The following is a 16,687-nucleotide window of genomic DNA, read 5'->3' as shown; positions in this document are numbered from 1 at the left end:
TTCAGAATTAGGTTTGCCAGTTTAAACTTTACGCCAAATTCTCAAACTATTTTATCTATAGTTTCTGTGTCATCAGACTCAAAAGCCTTTTGGAAATCCACAAACATACCTACAATGTCCTTTGAATTAAGTAATTTGTGGTGAATTACTGACCTGAGATTAAATATTTGTTCTGAGCATGACTTTCCCTCCCTAAAACCACCTTGATATTCACGTAAATGACTGTCTAGAGCTGTGTCTATTCTGCTTAATAAAATATTGGAAAATACCTTATATGCCACTGGCAGTAAAAAGATCCCTCTGTAGTTGTTTACATCCTGTATATTATCTCTTTTGGGGGTATCAAGGCAACTTTCCATTCCTCTGGGATTTTTTCTGTTTTCCATATTTCATCAAAGAGTAAATTTAATTCATTTGCTTTATTTGGCAAGGACCACTTCAAAAGTTCAACTGTCATAGAATTTCTCCACTAGCTTTGTTGTTTTAGAGGCTTTTAATTATTTCAAATTATTCTATAGTTGGTGGTAAACTGCCTTCCAAATTTTCATTAATATCTGAGAATTCCAATTTATGACTTGGTTCAGGACAGTTCAGAAGGTGACGAAAATATTTTGCTAGTATTTTACAATTTTCAGTATTGCTTAACCCACTTCTGCCCTTCTCTTTTTTGAAACAGACATCTAGAGTTTGGTACCCTTGACCAAGTTTTTGTCTATTTCCAAAAGTTTCTCCTTTTCAATGCTCGTTTGGTATTTCTTTATTTTTGTTTTAATGGAAGCTGCACTTTTTGCAACTGAATATGCGCAATTGTAATGCAGCCCCTAGATGGTCAATAATACTGACAATATTTCTTAGATTCACAATAATATTGACCATCTAGGAGTGAGACAGAGGCTGTGCAAAAAATATCGAGAATATCAAAAAGTTTGGAAAACGATTGTGCAGCCTCGAAATATTGTGCAGGCTGCAGCAGTACTGACAATATCCTTGACAGTCTCTCACATGCTACACAAACCACGGAGATTACATTAAACTATGTTAGGTTTATTGTAATGTGGAAAATGAGTACAAAACAAGTGCATTATTAATAGAGTGCATCAAAATGTATAAATAACTGCCAGCAGTCTGGAAGGTTAGGGCAGATGAGTACAAAAACTGAAGACTTATGAATGGCGAATCGTTTGATTAGTTGCTCAGAAAATGTAAGGAATGGTTATGAAGAAAGATTTTTTAAAAAAATAAATTAATGAAAAGTTATGAATGAAAGTATATGTAGACAGTTATCTCTGTGTATAATTTGGTGCACGTCTCAAATAGTCTAGGGTGAAACTGCACTTGTTATTTCAAGTCTTCGGAAGAATTGCCAGCAGCAAGGTATTGTAGCAAAATAGATAAGCACTGACTTTGTGGAACTGTGGAACTCATTCTGTTATTTTGTTTTCTGATGGAATATGAGCATCCGCAGAAATTTAATAGGGGGACAAGCACCTATCTATGTTGTTGTTGTTGTTGTTGTTGTTGTTGTGGTCTTCAGTCCTGAGACTGGTTTGATGCAGCTCTATCCTGTGCAAGCTGCTTCATTCCCAGTACTTACTGTGACCTACGTCCTGAATCTGCTTAGTGTATTCACCTCTTGGTCTCCCTCTACAATTTTTACCCCCCACACTGCCCTCCAATGCTAAATTGGTGATCCCTTGATGCCTCAGAACATGTCCTGCCAATCGATCCCTTCTTCTTGTCAAGTTGTGCCACAAACTCCTCTTCTCCCCAATTTTATTTAATACCTCCTCATTAGTTATGTGATCTACCCATCTAATCTTCAGCATTCTTATGTAGCACCACATTACAGAAGCTTCTATTCTCTTCTTGTCCAAACTATTTATCGTCCATGTTTCACTTCCATACATGGCTACACTCCATACAAATACTTTCAGAAACGACTTCCTGACACTTAAATCTATACTCCATGTTAACAAATTTCTCTTCCTGAGAAACTCTTTCCTTGCCACTGCCAGTCTACATTTTATATCCTCTCTACTTCGTCCATCATCAGTTATTTTGCTCCCCAAATAGCAAAACTCCTTTACTACTTTAAGTGTCTCATTTCCTAATCTAATTCCATCAGCGTCACCCGACTTAATTTGACTAGATTCCATTACCCTCGTTTTGCTTTTGTTGATGTTCATCTTATATGTCCATCTTATACGTCCATTCCGTTCAACTGCTCTTCCAAGTCCTTTGCTGTCTCTGACAGAATTACAATGTCATCGGCGAACCTCACAGTTTTTATTTCTTCTCCATGGATTTTAATACCTCCTCCCAATTTTTCTTTTGTTTCCTTTACTGCTTGCTCAGTATACAGATTGAATAACATCGGAGAGAAGCTACAACCCTGTCTCACTACCTTCCCAACCACTGCTTCCCTTTCATGCCCCTCGTCTCTTCTTACTGCCATCTGGTTTCTGTACAAATTGTAAATAGCCTTTTGCTCCCTGTATTTTACACCTGCCACCTTTAGAATTTGAAAGAGTATTCCAGTCAACATTGTCAAAAGCTTACTCTAAGTCTACAAATGCTAGAAACGTAAGTTCCCTTTCCGTAATCTTTCTTCTAAGACAAGTCGTAAGGTCAGTATTGCCTCACGTGTTCCAATATTCCTTCGGAATCCACACTTATCTTCCCCGAGTTCAGCTTCTACCAGTATTTCCATTCATCTGTAAAGAATTCGTGTTAGTATTTTGCAGCTGTGACTTATTAAACTGATAGTTCGGTAATTTTCACACCTGTCAACAACTGCTTTCTTTGGGATTGGAATTATTATATTCTTCTTGAAGTCTGAGGGTATTTCGCCTGTCTCATACATCCTGCTCACCAGATGGTAGAGTTTTGTCAGGACTGGCTCTACCATGGCCATCAGTAGTTCTAGTGGAATGGTGTCTACTCCCGGGCCCTTGTTTCGACTCAGGTCTTTCAGTGCTCTGTCAAACTCTTCACGCAGTATCCTATCTCCCATTTCATCTTCATCTACATCCTGTTCCATTTCCATAATATTGTAATCAAGTACATCGCCCTTGTATAGACCCTCTATTTACTCCTTCCACCTTTCTGCTTTCCCTTCTTTGCTTAGAACTGGGTTTCCATCTCAGCTCTTGGCACTCATGCAAGTTGTTCTCCTTTCTCCAAAGGTCTCTTTAATTTTCTTGTAAGCAGTATCTATCTTACCCCTAGTGAGATAAGCCTCTACATCCTTGCATTTGCTCTCTAGCTATCCCTGCTTAGCCATTTTGCACTTCTTGTCGATCTCATTTTTGAGATGTTTGTATTCCTTTCTGCTGGCTCCATTTACTGCATTTTTATATTTTCTCCTTTCATCAATTAAATTCAATATTTCTTCTGTTACCCAAGGATTTCTACTAGCCCTCATCTTTTTACCTACTTGATCCTCTGGTGCCTTCACTACTTCATCCCTCAGAGCTACCCATTCTTCTTCTACTGTATTTCTCTCCCGCATTCGTGTCAGCTGTTCCCTTATTCTCTCCCTGAAACTCTGTACAACCTCTGGTTTAGTCAGTTTGTCCAGGTCCCACCTCCTTAAATTCCCACCTTTTTGCAGTTTCTTTAGTTTTTATCTACAGTTCATAACCAATAGGTTGTGGTCAGAGTCCACATCTGCCCCTGGAAATGTCTTACAATTTCAAACCTGGTTCCTAAATCTCTGTCTTACCATTATATAATCTATCTGAAACCTGTCAGTATCTCCAGGCCTCTTCCATGTATATAACCTTCTTTTATGATTCTTGAACCGAGTGTTTTAGCTATGATTAAATTATGCTCTGTGCAAAATTCTACCAGACGTCTTCCTCTTTCATTTCTTACCGCCAATCCATATTCACCTACTATGTTTCCTTCTCTCCCTTTTCCTACTCTTTAATTCCAGTCACTCATGGCTATTAAATTTTCGTCTCCCTTCACTACCTAAATAATTTCTTTTATCTCATCATATCTATAGAGAGACCAATATATGGAGAAAATGATTGATTTATTTATTGCAAATTCTGTAAGTACATACTGTGCTAAATCACAAGGATGTGGAATGAGTCATTTCCAGTAATGTACCAAATGTTATCAACACACAAAAAAAGTATGATAATCTTCCCTCATTCAACCTCAATTCCCCCGAAAGTTATCTCGAGTGATCTTTATCACTCCTTGAACCAATTTTTTGTTAAATTTTTTGTCTGCATGCAACAAAGTATAATAGCTCGTGCTATTCATCCACGAGACTCAGAGGGCCATAGACACAGGTTCACAGGTAGATACTGTGTTTCTTGACTTCCGCAAGGCGTTCAATACAGTTCCCCACAGTCGTTTAATGAACAAAGTAAGAGCATATGGACTATCAGACCAATTGTGTGATTGGATTGAAGAGTTTCTAGATAACAGAACGCAGCATGTCATTCTCAATGGAGAGAAGTCTTCCGAAGTAAGAGTGATTTCAGGTGTGCTGCAGGGGAGTGTCATAGGACTGTTGCTATTCACAATATACTTAAATGACCTTGTGGATGACATTGGAAGTTCACTGAGGCTTTTTGCAGATGATGCTGAGGTGTATTGAGAGGTTGTAACAATGGAAAATTGTACTGAAATGCAGGAGGATCTGCAGCAAATTGACGCATGGTGCAGGGAATGGCAATTGAATCTCAATGTAGACAAGTGTAATGTGCTGTGAATACATACAAAGATAGATCCCTTATCATTTAACTACAAAGTAGCAGGTCAGCAACTGGAAGCAGTTAATTCCATAAATTATCTGGGAGTACGCATTAGGAGTGATTTAAATGGAATGATCATATAAAGTTGATCGTTGGTAAAGCAGATGCCAGACTGAGATTCATTTGAAGAATCCTAAGGAAATGCAATCCGAAAACAAAGGAAGTAGGTCAAAGTACGCTTGTTCGCCCACTGCTTGAATACTGCTCAGCAGTGTGGGATCCATACCAGATAGAGTTGATAGAAGAGATAGAGAAGATCCAATGGAGAGCAGCACGCTTCGTTACAGGATCATTTAGTAATCGCGAAAGCGTTACGGAGATGATATGTAAACTCCAGTGGAAGACTCTGCAGGAGAGGCGCTCAGTAGCTCGGTATGGGCTTTTGTTAAAGTTTCGAGAACATACCTTCACCGAAGAGTCAAACAGTATATTGCTCCCTCCTACGTATATCTCGCGAAGAGACCATGAGAATAAAGTCAGAGAGATTAGAGCCCAGACAGAAGCATACCGACAATCCTTCTTTCCATGAACAATACGAGACTGGAATAGAAGGGAGAACCGATAGAGGTACTCAAGGTACCCTCCGCCACACACCGTCAGGTGGCTTGCAGAGTATGGATGTAGATGTAAATGTAGATGTAGATAGTTATCACAGCAACCATGTCTTTATCATCCAGCACTCCAAACCACAGTACTACTGCACAATATTGCTGAGCAGTTAATAGAGTATGTCAATATGATTGTGCAATATTACTATCTATCTTGGGGCTGCTTAAGTAAATTTATTTTGTTTACGAACAGAAACTATACACATATCATTATACAGTATTCTATCTGTTCTTAAATGTTTTAACTTGTCTCATTTTTATACATAGATTGTATATCTTCTTAAGGTTAAATAGGAAGAGCTGGGCAGGTATCTGAGCCAACTTCTACCCAAGACGGGTCCAGTTCCTTGACCATAGTTCCTCACATGGCCCTGCATCCATGTCCCAGTTATTTAAAAGTACTCTGCAGCAGATAATTAGATTGTTTCAGCAACTTCTCACTTACGTTTATGTGGTCCTCCAGTCTTTCATCTCAAACATTGGTCCTATCTTATTAAATGCAGACTAAGTCAATAAATTTACAACAAAATTAAGAACTGTGAAAATTTTGTAAAGTAGTTTGTGTGTTAAATTGGTTCATTTATTTCCCAAGCGATATTTGCAATAAGAGAAACATACCGGGAGTATTAAAGAAACATTATGAGCTAAATTAACCAAATATCAATTGCTACTGAGCCACAGTTTAACAACTGCCCTGTCCAGCACTAGACAAGATGCACGACTTTTTGTGCTCTGGTAACAATAGTTTATTTAGATTCAAAGAACTGTTATTTTAGTATAGATTATCCTTTAAATACGTGTATGAGAGCGTATATAATTCTTACTATTACATATTTAATTTCTCTTTACATATTATTTCAGAAAACATAAATAGATCGCAAAGTCGGGTTGTAGTCATAGTTTTCTCTCTGTGTTGGCACAGTAAACTTAGAGAATCCCATTTAATCCCCCACCCCAGCAATTTAAGTAGGGTCATATCCCTTCATTATTACATTCATATTACCATAAAGCAGTGTAAATTTTAAGTTGTTTGATTCTGAATCACTGCACTAGTAGTTTGTTCACATACAATTTGCGTACAGCAAAAATTGCATTTGATTGTGAACAATGTAATTAATGGATACTGCAACTGAGTGAGTACCGAGTTCTCATTTTAAGTGGAAATAATTGCTTTTTTACATGACATCATACATCTGTGGCACTAACCTTGAAGCCTAATTTTTGTGGGTCATAAATAACAAAAAATTCTGCAGTGTAGTGTGTTAAGCAAAATCAAACAATGGAAACTCCTGGTTTGAATATCAGCAATATAAGGATAAACAGATTGCTACTCACCATAAACATGTCACCAAAAAAACACTACTACCCCCCCCCCCCCCCCCCCCACACACACACACACACACACACACACACACACACACACACACACAAAAACCTTCCCTCTTCAGCAGGTCGATCCGAAAAATTCCAGTTCTAGCTTCTGGAGATGGCAGCCATGCGTGTGCTTTTCTGAAGGCTTTGGCTGAAAGTTAAGGTGAGTCTTTTCATTGTGCCTGGCTGCAACTCAAAATGTCATCTTTATGGGAATAGCAATCTATCTTTCCTGATATTGTTGGTAAGGTGTGTTAAGTTATTTAATTCTATTTTTAAGCATTTAATCTGAGTTGCAATCCATGATAAGTGTGGTTGTTGCCATAGAGTAGTCTCACATGGGGTGATGGGTGTAGACTGTGGGTTGGACATCCACTGCAGTGATTAGAGGGGAATTGAGTAGGAAACTCAATGATGCTCCCCCGTGGAACAATAGGCCCTGCAAAAAAGCAAGAGAATTACTGAATAGGAGGCAAAGATCTGAACTTGATAGGTTAAGGGGGAAGAAGATCGTGGGCACTGGCTAAAGGTAACAAGAAATGGCTGAGAGGGAAACAGCTGTTACACTTCTTCATCTACATTTGAGCTTACAGTGTCTATTAAATTTGGCTTGTTACCTGAAGTAGGAGGGGAAGAGTTTCATCCGGCTGCAGGTCACAGTAGGGTGCAACAGACTTCTGGCAAATTGAGTGTAGGTCCGTACCAAAATAGAGTAGCAAGGAAAGAGTCTTGCTGCTAGGTAGTAGCCATGGCAAGGATGTAGGCCAAATGATACAGGAAAATTAGGAAGAGGGTACCAGGTCCCAAGTATTGTGAAGTCAAGTGCTACTACTTTCAGCCAGGTGGCAGAAGACATACCATATTTACTCGAATCTAAGCCGCACTCGAATCTAAGCCGCACCTGAAAAATGAGAACGAAATAAAGGAAAAAAAATTTCCCGAATCTAAGCCGCACGTGAAATTTCAGACTCGAAATTCGAGGGGAGAGAAAAGTTTTGGCCCGCACCTCCAAACGAAAACAAAGTTGGTCCATTGTAATACGAGACACAATTTAGGTCGAATGAATGACGATACAGCTACAGTAGTTTGGTTCGAGTCGTAAGCTTAGCACTTAAGCTTTACCAGGTAGCCATTGCTATATGTCAAGTGCTCCGTCCGTATTTATACGGGTACCCTTTCTTTTTTCACGTGCTTCGTCTGGTTTGAATCGATTGCTTATTTTGCTTCGACCTGATAAGTGCCGTTCTCTTTGTTATAGGTGTTTTTTTTGTTCACTCTAAGCTGAAAATGCATTACTGTACTGTGTCGTGCACTGTTTGTCGCATTCTGATAGTGCGTGTTTACGGCCTGTCGCCGCTCGCGGCATGGCTTCCTTTGTGCGCGCTACCGCCGCTTACAATAAAAAAAAAAAAATGAAAATAATAATAAAAAAAAAGACTAATTGTCTCTAACCGAAACAACGGCAAGAGACTGATATTTGTTGTTATTTACACTGCTGCTTTCTTTGATAGTGATCAACAAGAACCAAATAATAGACGGCGTATGATAGAATTTGTTCCGAACGAGACTTTAGCGAAAATTTTTCTCCGTTTGAAAATCTTTGCAGACGCCACTTTAGTACATTACATTCTGCACAGATGTTATTCATCTTAGATTCGTGCTTCATTTATGACTGTATCACTATTCAGCATAAGAATAATACGAATATAAACATGACATAATATGTATATTCTTCCGCGTTTGCTGTTGTCTCTCTCTAGTTTCGTAGTTTATTACGCAGACAGGATTTAAATGAGGTAGCAGCAAACACGAAAGAATACGCGGCATAATGTTTACATTCTTCTAGCTTTTCTTTTAATTTATTTACTGACGCAGAGGTTTTGGCGCCAGTATTTATCTTTGTGTCTGCAAAGCATGCCTGTGTAGTATTACATATATTAGACGGCAGAAGTTAGTTGTGGCGGCACCTACCAACATTTTTCAGAACTTCTGCATACTTTGCACTCGATTCTAAGCCGCACGCAGTTTTTTGGATTACAAAAACCAGAAAAAAAGTGCGGCTTAGATTCGAGTAAATACAGTAGGTAATTGATGCAAGGAGTCAGACAAAGAGAATCAGAAAGTGGTGCAGGGAACAGCCTGGCTAAAAACAGAAGTTACAGCACTAGGGGTGACCTAAAGGGGGAAAAAAAGTATCAGTTACACACAGACTTGGGAGGTGCTACAGCACCATGAGCAGCACTGTGTTAACACTGCAGCAAGTGTTGGCTGAGCTTTTTGCAGAAAAAATACAAGGGTGGGGGTACCATCATACAAAGCAAGATCCCTGTGGTTACTGATGTCAGAGAGGTACCTTTTTTAGGTTAGAATAGGACTGAAACACCTTGTTATGAAAGAAGATAAAACAACGGAAGAACTCCACAAAAGGCTTAAGAACACATACGAAAATAAGGTTAGCTTATTTTATCAGACTATTATAGGATTGAGTAATAAGGCAGAAGAGCTGCTTCTTGTCCGTTTGAAAAATGTAGTGCTGCAAAGGGATGGACAATCCTATGCCTGTCTGAGCACCAGATAACCACCAGGTTAGATAAGTTACACATAAAAGATTAAAATCTAGCATTTTACTCATTTATATCTCATATGGGGAAAGGGGTTGTAAGGTATATTAAGACAGAACTGAAGTTCAAGAACACTCAGACAAGTATACTTTATGTGATCAGCACGCAGAAGTGCACGCTTATGAATTAATATGGAAAATTATAACTGTATTCAGGTTGGTCCATTGATCGTGACCGGGCCAAATATATCATGAAATAAGCGTCAAATGAAAAAACTACAAAGAACGAAACTTGTCTAGCTTGAAGGGGGAAACCAGATGGCGCTATGGTTGGCCCGCTAGATGGCGATGCCATGGGTCAAACGAATATCAATTGCGTTGTTTTTAAATAGGAACCCCCATTTTTTATTATATATTTGTGTAGTACATAAAGAAATATGAATGTTTTAGTTGGACCGCTTTTTTCACTTTGTGATAGATGGCGCTGTAATAATCACAAACACATGGCTCACAAGTTTAGACGAACAGTTGGTAACAAGTAGGTTTTTAAAATTAAAATACAGAACGTAGGTACGTTTGAACATTTTATTTCGGTTGTTCAAATGTGATCCATGTACCTTTGTGAACTTATCATTTCTGAGAACGCATGCTGTTACAGCGTGATTACCTAAATACCACATTAATGCAATAAATGCTCAAAATGATGTCCGTCAACCGCAATGCATTTGGCAATACGTGTAATGACATTCCTCTCAACAGCGAGTAGTTCACCTTCCGTAATGTTCACACATGCATTGGAAATTCGCTGATGCATGTTGTCAGGCATTGTCAGTGGATCACTATAGCAAATATCCTTCAACTTTCCCCACAGAAAGAAATCCGGGGACGTCAGATCCGGTGAACGTGCGGGTTTGACGACCAATCCACTTGTCACGAAATATGCTATTAAATACTGCTTTAACCGCAAGTGAGCTATGTGCTGGACATCCATCATGTTGGAAGTACATAGCCATTCTGTCATGCAGTGAAACATCTTGTAGTAACATCGGTAGAACATTACATAGGAAATCAGCATACATTGCACCATTTAGATCACCATCGATAAAATGGGGGCCAATTTCCTTCCTCCCATAATGCTGCACCATACACTGACCCGCCAAGGTCGCTGATGTTCCACTTGTAGCCATCGTGGATTTTCCGTTGCCTAATAGTGCATATTATGCCGGTTTACGTTACCGCTGTTGGTGAATGATGCTTCGTCGCTAAATAGAACGCGTGCAAAAAATCTGTCATCATCCAGTAATTTCTCTTGTGCCCAGTGGCAGAACTGTACACGACGTTCAAAGTCGTCGCCATGCAATTCCTGGTGCACAGAAATATGGTACAGGTGCAATCGATGTTGATGTAGCATTCTCAACACCGACGTTTTTGCGATTCCCAATTCTCGCTCAATTCGTCTGCTACTGATGTGCGGATTGGCCGCGACAGCAGCTAAAACACCTACTTGGACATCATCATTTGTTGCAGGTCGTGGTTGTCATTTCACATGTGGCTGAACACTTCCTGATTTCTTAAATAACGGAACTATCCGGCGAATGGTCCGGACACTTGGATGATGTCGTCCAGGATACCGAGCAGCATACATAGCACACGCCCGTTTGGCATTTTGATCACAATAACCACACATCAACACGATATTGACGTTTTCCGCAGTTGGTAAACGGTCCATTTTACCATGGGTAATGTATCACGAAGCAAATACCATCCGCACTGGCGGAATGTTATGTGATAGCACTTACTTGTACGTTTGTGACTATTAAAGCGCCATCTATCCCAAAGCAAAAAAAATGGTCCAACTAAAACATTCATATTTTTTTTTGTGCTACACAAATAAGTAATAAAAAAATGGGGTTTCCTATTTAAAAAATCGCAGTTGATATCCATTTGCCCTATGGCAGCGCCATCTAGCAGGCCAACCATAGCGCCATCTGGTTTCCCCCTTCAAGCTAGACGAGTTTCGTTCTTAGTAGTTTCTTCATTTGATGCTTATTTCGTGAGATATTTGGTCTGGTCACTATCAATGGACCACCCTGTATAGATCCCCATTGAGTAGTTTTGATCTGTTTTGAGGAATCAGAATTCCTTACAATACTATATATCAAACAGCAGCAAGGAGTGACTTCGAGTAGCTTTTCTAAAGGATTCTGATAGGAAAAATGATCTGGAAACCTTATTTGGATCCTACAATTTTATCTCAGTTATTAACTTTCCCACAAGGGCAGTGAGAGACAGTAGGACCCAAATTGATAATGTTTTCTTTGATGAAGCTGAAAACAAGAAAATAAGTGTATACTCCGTAACAAATGCTCCATCTGGTCAAACACCAAAATGGGGACCAGCCAAAAAGGTGAGGGGAACAAGCATTAAATAAAAAACAAAACGAGTGAAATCTTTCAGAATCCAAAGAATAGTCAAAATATAAGGGTAAAAACATGACTAAAGACTCCAATTAGTTGCCTCTTATGACTGACAAGGAATGGCCGTAGGTCTATTGTAGCCCCCAACACCACAGGGGGAGCATGATGCTTAGTTAGGATAAATAAGATCCTGCAGTAATAATACTCTTCAGTGGAAATCAGTTACAATAAATAATGACTCCACAACAAACATTTTAAGAATACTTCACACAGGATGACCTGGGATGAAATTTATAATGACCCAATTGCTGACATTAAATTTTCTATTCCATGATGAATTCATACAATTATTTGAAAATAGCTTTCTGTATAAGCTAATCCAAAAGGGCATTGAACAGCCATGTATAAAACCATGGATCACTAAAGGTGAAAACACTTAAGGCTTTTTAAATAAAACAAATGTTATTAACATTCTACATCTTTATTCCTCATGTTCTACATACAGCGAGGTGACAAAATTAATTGGACACTTCCAAATATCGTGTTGGATCTCCTTTTGCCCAGTGTAGTGCAGCAACTCGACATGGCATGGACTCAAAAAGTTGCTGGAAGTCCCCTGTGGAAATAATGAGCCGTCCACAATTACAAAGGTGTTTCTGAAGCAGGATTTTGTGAACAAATTGTCTTCTCGATTACATCCCATAAATGTTCAATGGGATTCACATCGGATGATCTGGGCGACCAAATCATTCGTTCAAATGTCCAGGATGTTCTTGAAACCAATTGTGGGCCAGTGACATGACACATTGTCATCCATAAAAATTTCATTTGTTGTTCGGGAAAATGAAGCCCATGAATGACTGCAAATGGTTTCCAAGTAGCCAAAAATAACAGTTTCCAGTCAGGGACCCAGCCCATTCATACAAGGTGTGACTTTCCCACAAAACAAAATAACAGCTCTCACACAAACAAAGGCCCCAACCACACTGACATGTCTACAGACACAGAGATGCTGGATGCTACTGAAAAGGCTTCACACTTCACAGCTATTTGGTTGCTATCTTTGGTGGATGTGTACTTATTCTGAGGCAGCATCAGTCCCTTTACTTCGCAGACACACCTCGTAAAATGTTTGACAGACAGTTCAAACAAAAACACACCTTTAACTTTCTACAACAACAACAACAAACAACAACAAGAACAATAATAATAACCATACCTGTAAATGGTCAGCTTGTAGATATATTTACAAAATAATTTGTGATGTGGATATAAAATGATTTGTTTCATATCATTACAATTTTACCATAGCAATGATCCATGAAACTAACAAACTAAATAAATAAATAACTATCCATCTAATTATAGCCATTTAGTGTTTCATGACAAAGGTACAATTGAGCACATTAAAAATTCACCAACTGAAACTGAAAGACATACAAACTTCAGTATGTTTAATAAGAATACAGAGTGCAAGCTAGGTACCTAATTACATTTAACATGCCACAGATAAATAAATGGAAAGAGATAGTTAGCTGCCTATACTATGTTCTTGTAAGAGCAAACAAAAACCGTAAATTTATGAGACACGTGAAACAGACAAGTAAAATATCAATGCCAATTCTTAAACTTCAAATATGTTTGTCTGCAAACACTCAACATTTTTAACGTGCACTCACCATTAACTTTCTTGAACATGCCGTACATGTTCTCCAGGTAATCATGATCAAGGAACCAGACGGATTTGTCCTTTTCATCTTCATCAAATGGAACTGAAATGAAGAGTTCAGTTTTCATGAAAATAAATGTGTTTGCTTTGTAAAGAACTTTTACAAAATATCAGAAGAAAGAATAATTTGCAACCAGAACAAAAACAGTCCTAACATTAGGGTTATTATTATAAAACTTAAATATTTGAGCCATGTAGCAACATTGTCAGCATCTGAAAGACTGTTCTCAAGAGTAAGTTACATTCACTGTCAAACATAATAAACCAAACGGGAAACTTTTCTCACAAAAATGTTATTTTTACAGTCTGTAGACAAATATATGGAATACATATTGTTAATCATTAAACAATGGAAAGTCCAGGTTGGAATATCAAAAATGTTACAGAAAGAATAGATTGCTGCTCACCATAAAGATGAAAAGTCGAGTTGCGGACAGACAAGACAAAAAAACTGTTTAAACATTTGAACTTTCGATGAAAGCCTTCTTCATAAAGGGAGACACTCTCACATTTACATGAGTAAGCACACACAGCACACACACGACCTCTATCTCTGACTAATCCAGCCAGAATGCAACTTTGTCACGGTGTACAGGAACCAAACTGCAGCAGGGCGGGTAAGGGGAAGGGGAAGGGGAAGGGCGATGGGGAGGGATAGAAGCGTATTTGGGGGGGGGGGGGGGGAATCAGCATTGCATGGTGGAGTGTGGGAGTGTGCAGGGACTAGATGGTGGCAGAACAATGGTGCCACTTGCAGCATTGGGAGGCTATGGAGGAAAGACAGGGGAGGATGGGGACCAAAAAAGGAGAGGGGACAGAGAAGGGGAAAAGAAAGGCAGGTGCGGTGACAGAGTGACACAGTGAGGATAAGAAATGTGAACTGGGAGGAAGTGATAGGACAGAGGGCGGCAGAAACTGTTGGATGGAAGGTGTGTGGACAGTACATTACAATAGGTGGAGGCCAGGATAATTTCCTGAGTGGAGAATGTGTTGTAAGGATAACTCGTAACTGCACAGTTCAGAAAAGCTTATGGTGGAGGGGAGGATCAAGATGGGTTGGGTTGTGAAGCAGCCACTGAAATCCACCATGTGACACTCATATGCATGTTGTGCCACAAGGTGGACCACTTTGCTCTACAAATTACTAAATACATTCTAACACTACTACTTCTCCTTCAATGGAAGGTGTTAAAAAAATCCATGGCCCAGCCATGAGTACCAGCATGGCACCCTACTATGCCAAACTGTTTATGGGCCATGAACAAAACCCCAAACTCCTGGTCTGGTTCAGATTCACTGATGATATCTTCATGATCTGGACTCAGGCTGTATTGGACAGATTTTTTGGTGTGGACAGGATGGCAACTGTCAAAATGCAGTAACTGTTAGTGGTTGGTTTAATGTGGACGGAGGGGTGTAAGTGGATCCATCAGAGAGGAAGTAGCCAACATCCAGGAAGGTGACATGCTGGGCCGATGAGAACCCTCTCCAACTCAACACCTTCTCTCTCATCCATTTCACCTAGTTCTGGCCAACCAGAGTTGGCATACAAACCTTTAGGATGGGTAGGCTAACACAATGCATTTTCAACAATCATTTGCAGTGTTGAACTGATATCACTCACTCTGGTAATGAAAGGGTGGTTTTGGTTTTTAGTCAAAATATTGCCAGAGGAGTAGTGATGTACCAGATCCAATTTCCAAAATAATGGAGTATTAATTCTTTGCAAAAATTTTATGAATAAGAGACAGAGCTTAACTGGTGGTTCCCTCGCATCCTAGGGTTTGAGTGATCGGTCATTCCTTTACAGCCTTCTCAAACATATACTTTTCTTCTCTCTGATGAACAAACTAAAGTTCCAACAGTAGAACAGTGCCATGTGCTTTAAAGTATGTGTACCATCAATCAGTCTCATAATTTTACAGTTTTCTTGACTGAATTTTCTTTCTCATAAATTTTATAAATTTTAACACTACCCCACAAACAGCGGACATTGCCATAGTGGAGTGACTTGTGTGCCTCTGTAACACAGGTAGCTGTACTGTAAGTGCAACCACAGAGGAGGGGTATCTGTGCAGAGCCCAAGCAAACGTGATTCCTGAAAGGGAGGGGGGTGGGGGGGGGGGGGGTGGGGGGGAGGAGCAGCTATTCTGTTGCTGCAGAACAACAATCTGGATAATTGAATGATATGGTCTCGCAATATCAGCCAATGTGGCCTTGCTCTGGAGGTACTGCATATGGTTGAAAGCAAGGTGAAACTACAGTCATTTCCTTTCTCAATGACACGCAGCTCTACTGTATGGCTAAATGATGGCATTCTCTTGGGTAAAATATTCTGAAGGTAAAGTAGTCTTCCATTCAGATCCTCTGGCAGGGCCTACTCAGAAGGATGCTGTAATCAGGAAAAATAAAACTGGCACTCTACTGATTGTTAGATCCCTGAATTGGGTAGTTGGGTTAGAAAATTTTAAAAGGAAAGTGGACAGGTTGAAGTTCTATGTAGTGGGAATCAGAGGTGGTCAGTGGCAGGAGGAACAGGACTTCTGGTCAGATGAGTACCAATTTATTAATGAAAATAATAATGGACATAATGCTGCAGTAGATCCAACAATTAACAAGAAAATAGGAATGCGGGTAAGTTACCATGAGCATCATAGTGAACACATTATCACAACCAAGATAGAAACAAACTGTGATGGATCATGGCTACCATCAGAGTATTAGAAGTTTATATGCCAACAAGCTCCAAGAATGAAGATATTGAAAGAATGTGTGAAGAGATAAAAGAAATTATTCAGGTAGTTAAGGGAGAGGAAAACTTAACTGTGATGGGCAATTGAAATTCGGTAGCAGGGAGAGGAAGGGAAACAAAAATAGTAAGAGAATATGGACTGGGGGAAAGCAATGAAAGATGAAGTCACATATAGAATTTTGCACAGAGAATAATCTAATTACCACTAACACTTCATTTAAGAATCATGAAAGAATGTCATATGTGGTAGAGAGCTAGAGACACTGGAAGGTTTGAGATTGATTGTATAGTGGTAAGACAGAGACTTTGGAACCAGATTTTAAATTTTAAGACATTTCCAGGGGCAGATATGGACTCTCACCACAATTTATTGGTTATGAGCTGTAGATTAAAACTGAAGAATTTGGGAAAAAAGGGCAGGAAATTAAGGAGCCAAGACCTGGATATACTGAAAGAAGCAGAGTTTGTTGAGAGTTTC

The 16,687-nt window shown here is 39.3% G+C and overlaps 1 protein-coding gene across 1 annotated transcript in view; it reads right to left on the bottom strand.

Annotated features, from left to right (window-relative positions):
* The window catches only part of LOC124776639 (26S proteasome non-ATPase regulatory subunit 7), a 57,775-nt gene that overhangs the window by 15,266 nt on the left and 25,822 nt on the right, over positions 1–16,687 (bottom strand). Inside the window, exon 2 of the mRNA XM_047251729.1 lies at positions 13,408–13,500. Within this exon, the coding sequence (XP_047107685.1) occupies positions 13,408–13,500 (93 nt within the window). The remainder of the gene's footprint in view (positions 1–13,407; positions 13,501–16,687) is intronic.

Source organism: Schistocerca piceifrons, chromosome 2 (genome assembly GCF_021461385.2).
Source record: "Schistocerca piceifrons isolate TAMUIC-IGC-003096 chromosome 2, iqSchPice1.1, whole genome shotgun sequence".
Classification (NCBI taxonomy): Eukaryota; Metazoa; Arthropoda; class Insecta; order Orthoptera; family Acrididae; genus Schistocerca; species Schistocerca piceifrons.
The sequence above is the reverse complement of the archived record's forward strand: the minus strand, read 5'-3'. Positions and strand labels throughout refer to the sequence as shown.